Source organism: Clavelina lepadiformis, chromosome 7 (assembly GCF_947623445.1).
Source record: "Clavelina lepadiformis chromosome 7, kaClaLepa1.1, whole genome shotgun sequence".
Taxonomy (NCBI): Eukaryota; Metazoa; Chordata; class Ascidiacea; order Aplousobranchia; family Clavelinidae; genus Clavelina; species Clavelina lepadiformis.
Window position 1 is genome coordinate 9,588,944 of NC_135246.1, and position 17,817 is coordinate 9,606,760.

At 35.5% G+C, this 17,817-nt stretch overlaps 2 protein-coding genes and 1 long non-coding RNA gene across 6 annotated transcripts; 1 reads left to right on the forward strand and 2 right to left on the reverse strand.

The window, feature by feature from the left end:
• Window positions 1-2,092: 2,092 nt before the first annotated feature.
• On the reverse strand, window positions 2,093-6,605 carry LOC143465362 (uncharacterized). 2 transcript variants are annotated; one of them, XM_076963600.1, is made up of 5 exons: window positions 6,464-6,605; window positions 4,660-4,790; window positions 4,448-4,554; window positions 3,874-3,970; window positions 2,093-2,184 (listed from the first exon to the last, which is right to left on the reverse strand). In XM_076963600.1, the coding sequence occupies exons 2-5, from the start codon at window positions 4,761-4,763 to the stop codon at window positions 2,142-2,144; spliced, it is 351 nt and encodes a 116-aa protein (XP_076819715.1). In that variant the 5' UTR covers window positions 4,764-4,790; window positions 6,464-6,605; the 3' UTR covers window positions 2,093-2,141. The 2 variants fall into 2 exon arrangements, with proteins under 2 accessions (XP_076819715.1, XP_076819714.1); XM_076963599.1 differs by lacking the exons at window positions 2,093-2,184; window positions 6,464-6,605 and adding an exon at window positions 2,189-3,640 and having other exon boundaries at window positions 4,660-5,366.
• Window positions 6,606-6,757: 152 nt separating this feature from the next.
• Window positions 6,758-12,399, forward strand: LOC143465363 (uncharacterized). Of its 2 annotated transcripts, none has more exons than XR_013118604.1 (2): window positions 6,758-7,637; window positions 10,473-12,399. It is a non-coding gene; the product is annotated as an uncharacterized LOC143465363 (long non-coding RNA). The 2 variants fall into 2 exon arrangements; XR_013118605.1 differs by lacking the exon at window positions 6,758-7,637 and adding an exon at window positions 7,653-7,995.
• LOC143465360 (uncharacterized) lies at window positions 9,666-13,375 on the reverse strand. Of its 2 annotated transcripts, none has more exons than XM_076963598.1 (3): window positions 12,741-13,375; window positions 12,306-12,423; window positions 9,666-10,324 (listed from the first exon to the last, which is right to left on the reverse strand). In XM_076963598.1, exons 1-3 carry the CDS (start codon window positions 12,955-12,957, stop codon window positions 10,033-10,035), a joined length of 627 nt encoding a protein of 208 aa, XP_076819713.1. In that variant the 5' UTR covers window positions 12,958-13,375; the 3' UTR covers window positions 9,666-10,032. The 2 variants fall into 2 exon arrangements, with proteins under 2 accessions (XP_076819713.1, XP_076819712.1); XM_076963597.1 differs by having other exon boundaries at window positions 9,666-10,327; window positions 12,741-13,365.
• Window positions 13,376-17,817: the final 4,442 nt, after the last annotated feature.

Consider the following 17,817-nt stretch of genomic DNA (forward strand, 5'->3'; position numbering starts at 1 on the left):
TTTCTTCAATAAGAATAAATGGAAAAAGAAATTTGTTTTTTGGTTTCTGATTCCTTGGTTAACGATACAGAATCGCGTGTAGGGTTAAACGCTTTAAAAACTGAAACCAGATCATCTTGGTGTAGTATGATATAACATCATACGTTTATCCTCGGACTGAAAAAAGTGTTTCCACGACTTAAACCCGGCGATGATTTCTCATCTCTCCAGTTCCGGCCACAGAGGTAGCTTTCGTGCAAGTTTCGTTTATCACACATTGATCGTTTTGGTTTATAATACTATTATGTACTATAGTATTAATTTAGAACTGTCCACCGGGTTCACTGAACCAGAGCAAGTGTCGTCAATGCCTTGCCCAAGGGCTTTACAACGGTGTAGCACCAGTGAGGATCAAACACGGAATTTGAGCCGCATTTACGTATTGAGAAACGGCATTTATACAGCTACAATTTGGTCGAGGTAGCCACTAACGGTATAAGATGGTGGGTTGGAAGGTAGACTGGTTTTCATAGTTGATGATGATAGATCACAATTGGTGATATAGGGATACTGTATTTACGATAACTGCATATTTAAACTGTGATAATGCGTTCTTATGAGTAGGTTACATATGGTGATATAAATATTAAAATATTTAAAATCGGTTTTCAAGTAATTAATTAAATTATTGCTACCAAAAAACAAACATGCATCAAAAAAAGCTCATCGAGCATGTAATTAACCGTGAAATTTACATATACGCAGAAGTATAATGAACTATATAGCCTACATTCTGTAGTTACTATGGTTAACTTATTTGCATTGCTATTAGTTAATAATTTGAAATAATGGCGATCATAAATGGTTAACTGTAACAGAAAATTTAAAGGTTTCCGAAAAGTAAAGTGACATTATACCTGCAAATGTCACAGCCAAAAGAAATTTTATGCATTGCGTTTCTATATAAGCTTGGGATTACCACAACATGAACCTCATACTTTCCAATTTGTAAAACATTGTGCACAGCGTTCTTACCTGTTACCTGCTAACTTCTAACACTAAAAGTTTTGAATAGCCTTTTTGTTACAATTCAGCAGCTTGCACTTGATACATCTTTGTCAAGTGTGATTTTTCTAACCATTTTATGGGTGCTAATAGGCTAATTAAAACTGTTTATGAATTACAATAGAAAAAAATGCCTTTCCACTGAAATGATTGATTGTTTATTACAAAATAAGTATTTTGTAACACTGTAAAGCAGTTTAAAGCTTTTTTTACAAAGCAATAACTGCTTTAGTCTCGTTTATTTTTCGTGTTTTAAACATACAGAAAAACCTTTGGCCCAGTTTAGGTAATATGACAAAGATTTAAAAAGCTTTTAGAGACAATTACAATAAAAAAAATTGTGCAATGTTTGTTAAGAAAGTTGAACTTTGTGCAAAACAAAAGACTTATCTATAGGATTCATTTTCTGAAACCAACTAGAAACAGAATACCCCCTATAACAATGACTACATTGCTCTTTTGCATAAGTTTGTATTTTACAGAAAAAAAAAACGAGAAGCGGAAAAATAAAACGTTGGTCCTCATAACTCATAAGTAAGTTAACCATAGAACTTTTCATGTTAGTTGCAGAGGAAAATTGGTAATACGCAGTGGACGTTGCATGAAATCTCAGGACTACAAAATGAAGCCCATTGTCTCCTTGAGGTTCAAAGTTCGACTTTCGATCGCGGCAAAAAGTTCCCATTATCTATTTCTAGAAAGTGAATGCGGTGAAATATGTAATCAATTGAAACTATTTACTTTACTGTAATATTTATTTTATCTAATTTAGATTACGTTGTAGGCTAATTTACGAATAAATTTGTCTTCTTATTGTCTCCTCTCGCCAAAAATTTGTCATGTAAAGGAACGTCATGTCAGATGTTTTGTATGTAAGCGCATCTATATTTGTAAACTGTGGATACAACCTAAATTTGTTTCTGATTTATAGCTGTTGAACTTTATTTTGCATTATTTAAGTTTATACTGCTTATAGTTACTTGAACTACAGTCATATTAAAAGGATGTCATGGTACTGGTTATAATGTCGTTACGTTGCAAAACTCACTTTTCCCCAGCATTTCACTTCTAAAATTCATAGCACTTGCGATATTTTTTCAAGCAGCATTGCAACAGAGATTCGTCCGGGATATGAAGATGCTGGTTCATCAAAAACATATATTTTATATGCACATTTTAAAGTGTATTCGATTTGTTAATAGCACACATTTTGATTGGATATAGTACAGTATAAGCAGGGTTGCCATCGGTCTCAACTCAAAAATAAGCACGACTAGGAAACGAAAGAAGAATACCACCTTAAACAGTGCACAACAGAAGAAACCAAACAATGTTCCTAAAAAAAGGAAGGAGACACTATCTGCATTTTCTTAATTTCGATATCTCTTTGGTACAAAATGGTATACTAAAGATGTCAAAATACCCAAAATACGAACCTCTGCCTTTAAACATAAGACGAAAATAAGGACGCAAGTGAAAATAAGGAAATTTCTTAGAAAAAAGACAAAAATATTTTCTAAGACTCCGACCTTTAAAATAAGGACAAATCTTAGAAATAAGGACGGTATGGCAACCCTGAGTATAAGGCTATAATTATTTTCACACTCAAATCTAAACAAAACCACCAAGAAAACTACTTGGAAAATAAGTTTGTAGCATTGAATATATAAGATAAATGCTTGTTAAATAACAGAAAAATAACTGGTCATTGATGTTGAGTGTTTATTGTCAGCTTTAACTAATAAAGCTAAAAGGGTGAAAGCGTTATTACTAGCAACAAGCTGCAGTTCCGAATTTGCGCAAATGCATGAAACGCTAGCTGCCAATATACACGATAATTTGAAACGTCATAGCGTCGATAGCAAACAAACATTTTTGCAACGCTCAGATCACGGGTTGTTGTGAAAAATCAACTATTTTTAAATAAATAATTCAATTATGACACAAATGATAACGGCGATTTAGATATATTAATATTTATCTTTGCAAAAGGAAGACGTTTTTACATCAAGCAATAAAATGCACATACTCGCGCTGCATGCAGTTACACTGTGCGCTTGAAGTTTTACACATAAAATATTGACATATACCTATCATATCATCATCTACTCAATCTGAAACAAGTTTGCAGACGTGACCATCAGAATATATGGACTGTTCTATACTTTAAAAATTAACATTGAATTAACGTACATTTATTTGTTATAGCTCAGACCGAAACCAGATGTTTTTAACCATACTGTATGCCTATATAATTTATACATTAATTTTTGGTGTAACGGATGCAAAGTGACATAAAGATTGATAACTCGCAACATTTAAAGCTTTATTTTTTACAGGAATTGTTACACTAAACTTCACGCAAAACTGCTTTTAAAATGAGTTAAATTAATTATTTTTCCAGCCACTCGGCAACAATGAAAAGGGCATTTAGACATGCAAAATGATATTGATTGATTATCATTAAATTTCGAATTAATCCGCACATTCTAGATGTTTGACATTTGTTGGGATAATCCTGATCAGTTGCTGCTCTGCTTATGACTGCCACAATCACGATTTACAAGCAGACTTGGGCAAATTAAGAGCAAATATTCTATAAAAAAATACTGTAATGCACATTTTAAAGGTCAAACTGCAGTTTAAAAGAATGACTTTGTAGAATGATAAGCCAATAACACCACCCAAAAATTGGTAGATAAACTTCATTGGTATGGAAGAATAAAAAATAAATAAACAACATATACAGTATCACAACGACTTTAACAATATTTCAATAGAAAGTAAATTTAAATTTGTGTTGTTCTTCATACAGATCACCAGCAATACCTTCTGCAAAGAGAACAAGTTACATGGATTCTCAATCGATGTTTCACAAGACGGGTATAATATTTGCCAATGGAGTTGTCATTTGTCGATAAGAAATCTGCAATTGAATTAAACATGACTGCTGAAATCTTTTTGGAGATGCAGTCGCAAAAAGCAGATCGCACGACAAAAAAGCGTACTTTTAACTTATAGCGTGATATTACATTTTTATAGGCCTATTGTGATCACTTGACACTTGGTTACAAAAACATAACCTTCAGAAGTACATAACGTTATCTGTTGGTTGAGCGTTTGAGACTGGAAAGCTAATAGACTTGTAGACCATATTCTACATAAATACAGCTTGTATTTTAATTCTCTTCTGCTGACTCGAGTGATTCACTACATAACTTGATTAGGCTACTTAAAACTGTAGCCCGAAGTCAAAAATTAACTTATATTGTCGAGACCTACAATCTGAAAAAGATGGCACATCAACTATGCAATGGTTTTCCAAATGTTTATATAGATGCGATTAAGAATGTTACTATTTAGCTATGCTTTTAGTAATTTAGTAATACTATTTGAGGCTTACTTGGTAAATATCCAGCTTCACGTTTGTATATTGTATTTGTGTAGCAGCGGTTGGCCATGAAACTACACTTAAAACTTATTTTTCCCCGACAAGTTTTTATATTTTCTCTGTGTTAGAAAAGAAGATAAAATAACTTTTATGCCCATTTTGAGGCAATTTTTATCCTCTAAGCTAAGTCTATTTATTCGTTTTGATAAATTTATGAAACGTACCGGATTATACTTTCAATTCTTGTTCCACTTGAAGAGATAATTAAACCGCATAACGTGAAAATCACCAAATACATCCTCAGTTTTTTGTGGAACGATTTCTTCATGAGATGGATCTTCCGTATGCGCAAACTCTACTCGAAATTGATGAAAGTGTTGCTTTCGCTACTTCTAATAAACCTGTTTTCATGTTAAGAGAAAACCACAGCTTTTATTTGGTTTTTCAACGCACGTACAAGCAATAATTAATTAAAAAAGAAGACTGCGCCTTTTTCTACAGCTGTAAGGTCAAATTCGTTTAACGCTTACCACACTGGAAATCAATGTACGCCCACGTGAAATTTTGTTTCTTAACCTTTCAATTTTCAAGGCCGGCAATAACACTTCCAAAATAAAGGATTAAATTTTTATAACACCAAAGAGAAACTTGGAAAGAACAAAACAAATCACTCCGGCTTGCGTCTAAAAACTATGACATCAGTGTTTCTGACTTTTATTGTTCATTCCGCAACAGGTTATTAATAATACGTTTAAAGCTTTTTGGAAAATGGTTCTCTTTCGCCGCCATTGTAAAGGCGCGACTTTTGCGCGTAAAATACTGGCCAACATGATTTATTTTAACAAGTAAAAAATCGCGAAAAATTACAGTATTACAATTGCTCAATATTCGATGTTGGTGTAGAGGTGCTTGAACTGAGTAATCTTGCGAACACAAGCTTAAAAAATAAGCTTTCGTTTTGTTACAGATTATGGAATGAAGTTCTATTTAGCGTCAATCCCGTATATGCTTTATTCATTTATTCATTTCAATATTCAAGCCACTTTCAGGTGCACAGCTCAGGAGGTTTTCCTTTTTTCGTGAATACAATATGATAGTAAGGTTGCTCTTTTTTGAAGCAATCCAGTTCTTTTTGTGCCGTTACGAATAGCGTACTAAAGATGTGTTGTACGACCAAAAGGTACTTTGCAAATATAGAATTGACGAAATAATTTGATAAGTTATTTGAAACGATCATGTCGGCCGTCGTTCGGAATGGCCTATTAATTTACAGTTAAACATAAGCCTTGTTGACAACGCAACGTATGCAAAAGATTCGTGTGTATTAATTTTGAAAAATCACAAGACAGTTAGTTGTCTTGTCGTATTAATATCAGTCAGTCAATGTCAGTAAAGTTTTTTTTTGTTTGACTTTTTAAATACTGCATGTTTTGCATGTTTTCAAACCCCGACAAAAAAGCTGTTTAGAGATTGTAACAGGACATTATATATATTGCCGTCATTTGTCATGTTAAAAAACTGTATTGAAGCCTGTTGTATGCGATTAGAATTGTACGGTTTCTTTTACGATAAATTTTATTTCTTTTTAATAATTTTTATCCTTTATTCAATGACAGACAGTGCATACTAGGTTTGTAGAAAAATTTACTTATTAATCTCATGTATAAGACGTCATGGTGTGGATTATATGTAGTTAATATATTCATATTTGCACCAAAGGGTTTGTTTTGCAACTTCTGGGTGGCATTATTGGAATACTATTCTACGGTACAAAGTTCGTCTTAATCACAGTTTGATTTATGTCAATACACTGCAACTTTAACTACTGGATTTTCGCTGTATTTGACCACATTCATGTAAATCGCTGCGATCATAAACATAGTAGTAACGCAATCAGAAATATTTACGGAATGTCAGACACCTAGTACGTGAGAAAATGTCGAAATTTATAGGATGAATTAATACGATATAGCATGTCAAATGTATATACATGCTTCATGCCACCTATGTCCAACCAAAAAACCTTACCGAATCAAAAATAACATCAGTTTTTCTGGTAACCGTATAACATTAAATACGTTTTTGGTGGCAGAAGAGTGGATAGTTAGCACATCAAAGGATAATTTTAATTGATAAACAAGACTGTAATGAAGATTCCTTTGTTAACTCGCCTCGTTTTATCTTATTTATTTCTTGTGTGTTGTGTCTGCTTCGGGCAAGTGTGTTTTTCTATGTTGTAGACTACTACTACTTCACGGTTTGCATTGTGACAAACGAGCTTCTTTTGAGCAGTGAGGTTGTGTTGCTTTGCTTATCTTTATTCTATTATTCAGATTAATAATTCTACGTTTAATAAAGCTAAGTATAACGGCATCATTTGGTACAATTTATTAAACGTAAATTTGTAGGCTAACTATAATATGCCTAAAACAAGTGCGCTGAAACCTGCCAAGCTAGAAATCGACATCGACATCAACTACGAAACAGCCAGCAAACTATGAAAGCATTGAAAAAGAACGTTCGATAACTTCCTGGTGGAACTTGCACGAGAACAAAGTCCTATACAGCTCCTCCTATCAACAAACTGCCTGCAACTATTGACGAATTTTGTTTTCGCGGAGATATTTCGATTCATAGAAGATTGCAATACATACCACTCTGTTGTTGAAATCTTGCAGAATTTACTTGTCAAGAAACCGAACGAAATCTTTGCTCTCCACTTATTGGCAGCTAGAAAGCAGCAACCAAGCGAGTCTCTAACGCAGTTTATGCAAGGGTTACAAATTCTAAGCGTAAACTGATAGTGCGAAGATGTTATAGGGGAACAATATCTCAAAGAACTCAGTAGAGATGCATTTATTAACGGTCTCTCATCTCCTTCAATCCGTCAAAGACTTCTAGAAAATACGACCCTTTCTCTCGAATCAGCAGTAAATCAAGCAAATGTATTAGACATGGCGATCAAGAATGCCTCTGCATACAGCACAACATGCTCATCGGCCTCTACAAACCCGCAAAGTCTTCATCCCGGAAATGAAATAGGGGATCAAGGAGAACAGTTTACGAGACAACGACGTACATCGCAGCGTCTTTCAAGACGAAAAAGTGCTATTTCTGCGGTTATGATTTCCATGAGAGGAAATCTTGTCCAACGAGACATCTCTCGTGCAACAAACGTGGTAAAATTGGACATTTCCTGAAGGTATGTAAAAGTAAATCTCCTTCCAAACCGTCGCTACAGTAACAAAAGCTGAACCAACCTTGTTTGCCATATATCCGCACAACCTACTTGAAGCGACACTAATGACAAACACGTGATCAAAACTTATGCGCACTGGTTGACTCTGGAAGCTCCGACAACTACATTAATGCTGTCACCGCAAAATCATTCAAGCTTCCAATAACCTCAACACGTAAAGAAGTATATATGACACAAAGTAGCTTAAGATGTACCATGTTAGGTTCCTGCGCAACCGACATAGTCGTTAACAATCGCAAATACGAAAACGTTTAACTCGGTGTCATTGGCAACTTAGGCTGCGATGTGATCTTAGGCCAAGGTAAGTGTAACGGCATCGTTTAGTACAATTTCTAGGTAATTAAACTATATACTCTATAGTCTATACTATTATTTCAGATGAATGATTTTACCTTTAAGAAAGCTAAGTTTAACGGCATTATTTCCGCAAGTTTGAGCAATAGTCTTTTCAGATGATTGTCTATCATCAGTTAACGATTCTTTGCAAAATCTTTCATGTTAGATGTGTGCAAGAGGTGAAGTTTTTGCCTAGTAACATATTTTAGCAAATGTGCGAAGCGTAGTTTGCCCGCTCAAGCCTCTGCATAAGTGGACCTTAGAGTCTTAGACCAACAGTGGATATTAATCATATTACGTAGCTAAACGTCGACGGTATAAATTCGGGCAAACTCACTGTCATTAAGCATTGCGTCCAATGTTCCCTCTAAGCTGCGCGCGTGCGCAAATGCGCACTGCTGACACGGTCTCCGCGCACAGAAAATCTGTGCTGCGCACAAGAAAAAAATCCAACCTGAATTGAAAATAAAATAAACGCATAATAATGGCCACAGTGCGCACGTGGCTCGTCTGATGTTGCTCACAGTGGTCCAAGGGACCGCTCAGGGAGTTAGTGTGTTTGCTCAGACTCGTGAAAAATTAGAGGGAACATTGATTGCGTCCACAACAAACATCTAGCCTTTACACTCCTTCGCTCCACACAAATCTACTACACTTTGACAGACAAGCTCGCTAATTTTTGCTAGTTGGGTCCACACTTAAAAGCAGGTAAAACAGCCTTTTTGTTAATAAAACTTAACATGAGCTTTGGTCAGAAAATCTCTGCCTGTGGCGAATATCGAGTGGGTATTATAAATAAACTGACAATTATAGCATCATTAACGAATATATGCCTTCACCTTCAAAGATTTCGCGTTCATCGCTACCATTATTCTCATATCCCAGTCCAAACGCTGTTGACCTTAATCGCCACCACGTTGACTGATGAGGATACACCAAACCAAGAGTAAGTAATTGCCTAGCAACTTCGGCAATAAATAACAACTTGGCCTTTCTTTTTTACCCGAAAGACAAAGCTGCGTCTTCAAAGGTTGGGAAACACAAACAAACCCAACCTTGGGATTCGCGAGCATGAATTCTAACATCCATGAGCCATCTACCGAACACATAACTGCTTGAAAAGTTATCGTGTTTCCAACATTGACCTTACCTAATCACTGCTGGGTAACTCATGCCTTCAATTCTATGCACTCCAGAAATGGAACTTCAGAAAATCCGATTGAAAGCGCTCTACCTTTTTAAATCAATGCGTTTGCATCAAGTGTACACTGTTACGTGACTCTGCAAACTCGGATCAGGCTCGGATCACACTTTTGCACCGTCTCAAAAACTTGCGGCAAAAAAAACATACCACGACCACCGCACCTCGTGATGGTATTCAGAATGTGGGACCTTCCACCGCTTCTTTCTTTGTGTTTCTACTGGCACAGCTTACTATGCAAAGCAGCCACAAATCTATTTGAGAGATTTAACTTCAGGAAGATAGACTGGTGGACGGAATCTGTCAACACCATCGACTTTTCAGAGTTTAACCGCAAGGTTCAAAGCATGGAGCATAATAAACAGCTCTATACTGGATGGCCAGTAATTGCCCGAAACACATACACTAAATTGAACCGACAATGAAGTCGCGCGTTTTCTGTCTTCATAGAAAGCTTTATTTGGTTAATGTTAAGAGAAGTAACAATTATCTGTAAAAGCGATATGACAGGACACTGGCATGACAAATAATCACAGATATGAACAACATGATATTAAAAAATGTTTCCTACGCTTACAAGCTTATACACGATCATGATGCCATCTTCAACACGTTGCACGACTAACAATTATGTTAGTTTGACGTAAAATAATCATTCTGCACAATCTATAGCAAAAAAGCAATAGTTCGGAACTAAATTGACCAAAACATCGCTATAAATACACAAATTGACAAATATATAGTGTTTTTACAAATTTTTATTCTTTTCCGTTAAAATATTAACATATATACATATTATTTTTAGAAGTTTAATAAAACTTCCCATAAACAAGCACACAAAGTCAAAAAATACACGAAAAGACTTGAAGACGTAAGCTCACCTACACCACCACCACCACCACCACCGCTATCATTGCCGTTGTTTCCATCATCACCGCCCTCATTTGTGTGAGCAATATTTCCTGTCGTGTTCTCTGTCGTATCTGTGATATTAGTACTGGTGGCAGTAATAGTTGTTGTGGTTGTAGCAGCTCGGATCTCGGCGACAGTTTCCGAATTGCAGTTGTTGTCGTCACAACAAATGGTGTCACAACTTCTAGGAAATTAAAAAAATAGTGTTTTTTTAATTCAATATAACAAATAAACGTTATAGAAAACCAACATAGGCTATAATTTTAGGAAAGAGGCCTACGCTCATAGTTATAAAATGTAAGTTCAAATCTTTACAATTTTTTTTACAGGACATCGTAGTCAAGAATCAAGAAAGCTGCTTAGCCACCTCATCACAGTTTTGCGTCTCGCACAATTAGTTTCATTTACGCAAATCCCAGCTTGAAGTTCAGCTGTAGCGAATCATGTGTGACAAACTTACTTAAACTGAATATGTGGCAAGAATGGGAGATTTATACTTGAATGTCTTACAGTATATTTTACGTGAATTTCGCTTACTCAACTTGAACACAACTTGCTATATCAAAAATCCGGAAATTGTGAAATTGCCTTCTGCGCGTAGACAGTTTCGTTTTTTTTGCGCATTCGATCACTTCCCATTCAACCAAATCAAGTTGCACTGCATCTTAACTCATGCGGCATCTTAACCCATTGCATAACGCATGAAAGCACATTAGATTTACAATATAAACTAACAGCGGACTTTTCAATTTTCGTTTAATTCCAGCTGTAATATCAGTACGACGAATTTGGAAAACTGTAATAGGAAAGTCTAAATATTTTTAACATAAGCTGATTAACTTATATACAATCATTGTACTCTTGTATCTTTCACTTTGTGTTTTATTTATGCACATTACTATTTCTTAAACGACCTAAATGTTTTTCCACCAAACACACCAAAGCTATCCATATATTTGCTGTGGAGTCGTCATGTCTCTCATTAGTCGTCGTATCTAAATCATCATATCTCTTGCTTATATAGTTAGAATAGTCTGCATTTAGAATGACGTTGTTACATAATACAGAGTTAAAGTATGCTACAAAATAAAAAGTAAATCATTTTAACCTTCCTATAAGCTATAACCTACCTATAACGTAACAGTTTCAACTTTCAAGGCGTGTATCTTGAAATGTAACAAATAACAAACAATAAACTTTCAAATATGGAAATGGAGAAGACAAAATACGTCATTGGCATTCAAAGTAAGCATGAAATTGTGACCTCGCCCAAATATCAGTAAAAGGATAAATCACGCTTTACCATCACGCCATATACATATACTGTATAACGCACGAAAACGGAATTCTTGACATGCAGATGTCAATAAAACAATCTTTTCGTTGAAATCAGAAAACAATATTTGATGAAACGAGTTTAATTAACATCAAGGAGGTAAACATTAAATCAAGACGCTGTTAACTAAACATTTCGGTTGCAAACGAATTAAACGTGCGTCCGTAAAGCATCATTGAAAAAGACTTTTGGTCAGTTTATACAAAAAACGTTCAACTCTATTCCCACATTTCCTGTAACCTACTTAATTTCCTATTCTACTACAGTATATTATAGGCCTATGACTAATACTACTTTGCAGTAGTTGGCATGAAAGCAACTACAATACCTAAAACATTAAAGAAATATAGCTTCCCCTGTTTGGTTTTTATACCAAGTTGCCACAGTACTGTCCCGATTTAAAATGCAAAAATCTCCCTATACTTATCTGAATTGAGTGAAATTTTCTTTATACCCATTCGTTAATTTGGTCTTCTTCTTTATGCTCAATGGTAAAAATTGCTTGCAAAATTTTAATATACCAGAAATGACAAGACAAAAAAGTTCTTGATTGAGGCGAGATAGATGCAATTTTTAATTTTTAATTTAATTATTTGCTTTGGGTAACATGGAGATTTAAGTTTAGTAGGGAAGTTATTTTGTGTAAATTGTTGTCGTTGCTAAAATCCTTGAGCACAAACCTTGTGCACTTTGCAATTCAATTGGGTTTCCGTTTTTCATAACCCTTTAAATAACAGTGAAATACAGCATGCATCAGTTACCATGAACTGAAACCGATTAACTAACGATAGTGTGTAAAAAACACAAATACAACTTCAGCACTTACATGACTTCATTTTGTCCGCTTTCTAAGCTTTCTACACCAAGAATATTTTGAGAGAGCGCAGAACATTCTGTGGCGTTACAACTGCTCTTGTTAACACATCTTCCAATCGCTATTTCAGCTAAGTAACAAAACAACAAGCTTTGAACATAGCCTACACTACTTGCAAAATTACAAAAACGCATTGATGGAGTAAGCCTACTTTGTACACTATAGAGCAGTGGTGGGAAAACTGCGGTTCGCCGACATGATTTTTGTGGCTCTTCTAGCTAAATAGTAATATCCACTATTGTTCATTATCCATGCATTGTTTAACGTACTTGCGATGACACTACTGATTTTACGGCTCACTGGTGTTTATAGTTTTCTGTAAGTGACTCTTTAATTGAAAACGTTTGCCCACCCTGCTATAGAGCATATGTTACTAATTTAGCATACTTCGAAAAAATCCTAGGCTTAGAAATATTGTTTCAACTCGAAAGCATGCCAGTGGCATTTCCGATTCAGGACATTGCGTAATATTCCAAAATCTTTCAGGTACACCGTTTGTATCAATTTCAAATCCAGAATGACATTCCAAACATGAGACAGGATAAACATTCCAGCAGAGCATTAGGTTTACGACAAAAGTCAAAGGCAGCACACAGTTAATCATTTTCAAAAATTTCCTGCAATATCATGTGTTAGGCCTGTAAAGTCCAGTTTGCTCATGTTTGTAGTTGTGTACATTTCATTCTCAAGTATATTCTGCAAGTGGAAGTTCACTTCAAACTGAGACTGTTTTTGTTTTCTAAATAGGGGAGATTGTTGAATGCCGATCAAAAACTGTATCTCAACTAGCCTACATTACACAAACGTTTGCAAACTTTCATTCATACGCTATGCAGTTAGACGTTACTTGTTATGTTTTTTTATTTTTATTTAGGCTAATATACAGATATTAAATAATATCATATATATAAGGTGCAAAACTACACTATAACCCTACTAAATTGTATGAATTTAAAACAGTTCGTAAACTTTCACCATGCTATACAAAACGCTACGCTTTGACTGAATAGAAGCAATGTCATACAAATACCAGGCTGTCTCTCAATTGTTCTGTTTCTGCATTATTGAAAAAATATTCAATATATAGCGTTTTGCCCTTTGTTGGCCGTTATTTCAGCTAAATTTTACCGATGCGACTTTTCGGAAATCGTACGACTTAATCACCATACTTGCCAACGTTCCACTAACATTTTATTGAGTTATTAATGAATACTCTGTTTATAGATATGAAATATCTTTATAGAAATCAAATGCCGTTAAGATAATTGACCAACATTTATGGAACGGATGTTGGGGTTTCCTAGAAGTTTTGAGTATTCGTGCAGACGTGATGACGATACATTAAACTATATTAAAGTTATAAATGACACTATAAGGCACGACTGCGTTAAAATCAACGCGTTGATGATAGTTGCAATTGGAACAAGCTTTGGGGGTGCATTTGTAATATTGCAACAAAGTCTTTTGTTGTGTTTGGTACAGTTCAGGTTTCAGTTATCTGATACGGGAAACATGAACGAAAATATACGAAAGCTACGCGAAATTTATTTTTCGGAGCCTATGAAAATGTTGTCGCTTAATGCTTGTTTATAAAAGGACTTCACGTTTTCTATTTTTGTGAAGAGCATTACTGCATAGGCCAGGGGTCGGCAACCTGCGGCTCCGGAGCCGCATGCGGCTCTTTCATCCTTCTGATGCGGCTCTTATTAATTTTATTGCTACAGTAGAAACAAACAGAAGAACACTCGCGTCTTTATCTCACTGAGCACATTATAGTAATCACATTAATTAAATCACATTAATTAAATCTTACTGAATTAACTGCTTTTATAAATGCGACACAAGACAGTTTTGTTACAGAGTGTCGTTTTCGTTTTATTGTGAAAATAGTTTTGCGGCTCCCAGTGATTTTTATTGTGTGGAATATCGGTTAAAATCGCTCTTTAAGTGCAAAAGGTTGCCGACCCCTGGCCTATATAATACACGTTTATTTTGTAAAGCTTGTATATATCTTTTAAGCAGCAGTAATATATCAGCACATTCAGGCAAGTAAATGGAACGTTTTTTAAATTTGGTCTAGTAAAATAGGCTAATAAGAAAACTACACGAACGCCGGACAAACAACATTGAAAAAAGGTAAAAAAATTCATTTGAACCATGTACGATTGTCTTAAAGCACTACATTACCACAACACATATACTACACCTTATTCAAACTTATAGTAAGTTTTCAAATAAAAGCCGCGGCTATAAAAGTCTTTCTTTTAACAATGCCTAAAATTATTACTGAAACGTGGGGGTAACTTTAGAAAGTCAAATGTATCAGAAGATCGCTCGTAATCGGTCTGATGGTGATGCTACGTCGCTGAAAATTAAAAAATGTTAGATTTAGAAATCGTGTCTGGCATAAACACAAAAGTGGCCGATGTAAGAGTTGCTGCATTGCATAAAAATACGTTATTTCACGTTGGACCAAATTCCATCCAGTGATTTAGGATCAGAATCATGTTTGATGAAAACAAGAGATATATTGTTTAAGCCTACAATGTCGGATGAAGTAAAGGAGTTTATTTTCCTATTCCCAATGCACCATATGCATTTGTCCAATTAACAGAAGTAGCAACCCTTAATGAGCTACAAGGTTCTTGACTTACCATGAAGTATATGCTGCAGGTATTTTGATTAAATTGCGTTAAATACATACATCGCTAAATACATCGCTTTGTAAGGTATCTTAGTAGTTGGAATGTAACATTTTATCTGTGAAGACGTGTTGGGGTCGTAGCCAAAACAACATCGCCATTTGCCGACCTTTAACCCCGGCATTTATTTTTTATGTGACATATACTGTAGGTTTGACCTTGAGGTCTCTGAGTGCTACTTTACAGTAAAGAAAACAGTGGTGAAACAGTGATAAGCAACTTGTAGGTATAATTTGGAGAAAAGTCTTTCCATGTAAAACGTCAAAAAAAGCTGTGCAAGAATTTGTAGGTCGTAGATGAAGATTCGCAAGTAGTACTGTAGATACCTCCAGTACAAGGACTTCCAGGAGATACTTGTCGAATCTCCAGTTATAGGCAGGCGTACGTCCTTTGACGCTGTTGTAACATGCATGAGCTTTTCCTGGTCAACAGTCTCTGGTTGGTAGTCTCACAGTCTCTCCCGATCTCTGGTTAGTAGATCACGTGTCAGCCTGCGACAATTACCTCTGTTTGACCCGACTTCCACAAAGGCTGCTTGTTGTTGTCTGGCGGCACAAGTCAAATTGCAAACAAAAATTGCCTGCAGGGGAAAATTTCAACTAAAAATTTTATTCTAACAAACGAAACATATAAGATAATTTGTTTCGTCGTTAAAGCACAGATACTTTTAATTGTAATTATAAAGCACAAAAATGCTAACTAGTAGTTGATGAATCAACTTCAACTTGTCCGAAATCATTATCCGAACTCATATCGCGAAATTATCCTACTAATATAAGGATATTGCAACATTTCGACGTTTGGCGCGTTTGAAATTCGCATACAGATTGTAGATATTGTGTGTGCTTTAAAGTACGGTCGACGGTTTTCAGCTTATTTAAACCGTTTTGCCTCAAATTTTTGAACCGTATTAGATCGAACATGTTGAAAAGGGTGTAGGCCTACTTAATCGGCACAGCTATTTTTTTAAAGTTTTAAAAATTGACATACTTTTAATTTTTGGCCTGATGGTGCGCACTGATGACTCAATTCCATGTTAATTTATTATGAATGGATGTTCAAACATCAACTTTTTCAATCTTTGTTTATTATGATTTGTCGTGAAGAAAAAAATTTTGGCGCGCACGTTGATGAAGCTCGAGTACAGGTGCCACACTCTTCAGTATGACACTTCCCAAAGCCTCTATTAATCAACAATCGGCTTAAAAGGAAAAGATTGGATTGAACGTTACAGAACCTTGTATGGGTAGGAGCCGGATTGCAAAGTATGGAAGTTTTAACGAAAATGTCGGGTGTACAGAAGCATATGGAATATGGAAGCATATGTATGGAAGCAGCTAGTGTACACGGTGATCCGTGGCTCAAGCACGTCCGGGGATTGTGTCTGTGATTGGCTACGAGCTGTACCTTCATAGGTGGGCAGTACCGCGGTACTTTTTAAGTAGTGTCAATGTTTAGAGACATATTGCGCTTCTCCTGGTGTGCAAAAGGATTTCTGCCGAAAAATCTAGAGTATGGTGTACAATTAAGGAAAACCCTAAATCAGCAGATCAGGTGAACAAACACCAGCAAGAAAAACAACCATTAAGATGAATGTTATGATGTGTCCATTGAAAAAATGTTATGCGTAATTATATTTGAAACAAAACACGTTTCATCTAAGGTTTTGGGCCAATCGACGACGACCTTTAGGAGGTAAAGTTTTGAATAGGGTCATAGAGTATTTTGACAAAAGCCAAAGTTTTTCAGGAATTTCGTCTAAATCAATGACGTCATGACCTACATAAAAGAAAGGGTTCTTCTCCTCAGCAGACTCTATCAACAGCCCAAATTTCACAAAAAATATCAAAGTTTGCGTGAGTTGTCGAAACCAAAAGAAACAGAAGGGCAAAAATTACAATCAGTAAAACAGTCGATTTTCGTCAATGTTTCGAAATTCTTCGATTTCGAAAATAATTAAATATGAAAAATGCGAAACTGTGAAGGAAATGTGCTGTGACTGTGCGGTGCGGTGCTAAACCTCACCGCAGGGTAAGTCACGTGTTGGGGCAAATGACAGGCTAATCACACAACTTTGTGTTACTAATTTTGTTCTTTAGCCTGGAGGCATATAGCCCCTATGTACAGAAGAATGAAGCTTCGCTCGGCAAAAAATCTGAGCACAAGAAGTTGTGACGCTTTTGTATTCATAGTTACGTCATGTGTATTAAGTCACGTTACACCATCACGCCACAATAAATCCTAATTTTGACTGCTTGTGTGTTGCAGAAATGTTGTGACTAACGTTTCCGCCGAATGCATAAAAACTTAAAAAACAACTCTTTACCGTTACAACAGAAGAGAGTATTAATTAAAAGTTTCTTTCAGCGCAATTGTATAGATCACGTCAATGTGTTGATATAATCTTTTTCTGTAAACAGTGTTAGTTTTCCAAACGACTTCCTTGTTTCTACTAGCGTAAAATTGTTGTAAGCAGCGCTACTCGACACGCAGATGAAAATAGTTTATACTTAAAATGTATTACTTACTTATTCATTTTCTGTACGTAATAATTTTCAAATGAAGTTTATGAGTTACAATTCTTCACTAAAGGCTGGGAAACGATTACTCTCATCAGCATATTTTTCGAAAACCATCCCGATATCACTATAAATGTACTGTAGACTGTAGAATAGGCAACAGACCGATGCCAGCAATATAGTCGCAAGGATTCTACAAGTAATGAATCCCAATTAATCAGGTTTGAAAAGCAAAAGCCGCAA

What these genes read in the sequence shown, in the direction of transcription:
- LOC143465362 (XM_076963600.1), bottom strand. Translation starts at nt 4,763, where the DNA reads ATGAAGAAATCGTTCCACAAAAAACTGAGGATGTATTTGGTGATTTTC. An exon ending in TGAAGCTGGATATTTACCAA is followed by an intron (nt 3,971 to 4,447) that starts GTAAGCCTCAAA and finishes ATTCAATTGCAG; the next exon opens with ATTTCTTATCGACAAATGAC. An exon ending in ACTTGTTCTCTTTGCAGAAG is followed by an intron (nt 2,185 to 3,873) that starts GTATTGCTGGTG and finishes TTGATGAACCAG; the next exon opens with CATCTTCATATCCCGGACGA.
- LOC143465360 (XM_076963597.1), bottom strand. Translation starts at nt 12,957, where the DNA reads ATGATTAACTGTGTGCTGCCTTTGACTTTTGTCGTAAACCTAATGCTC. An exon ending in AAGCCTAGGATTTTTTCGAA is followed by an intron (nt 12,424 to 12,740) that starts GTATGCTAAATT and finishes TTTGTTACTTAG; the next exon opens with CTGAAATAGCGATTGGAAGA. An exon ending in AGCGGACAAAATGAAGTCAT is followed by an intron (nt 10,328 to 12,305) that starts GTAAGTGCTGAA and finishes TTAATTTCCTAG; the next exon opens with AAGTTGTGACACCATTTGTT.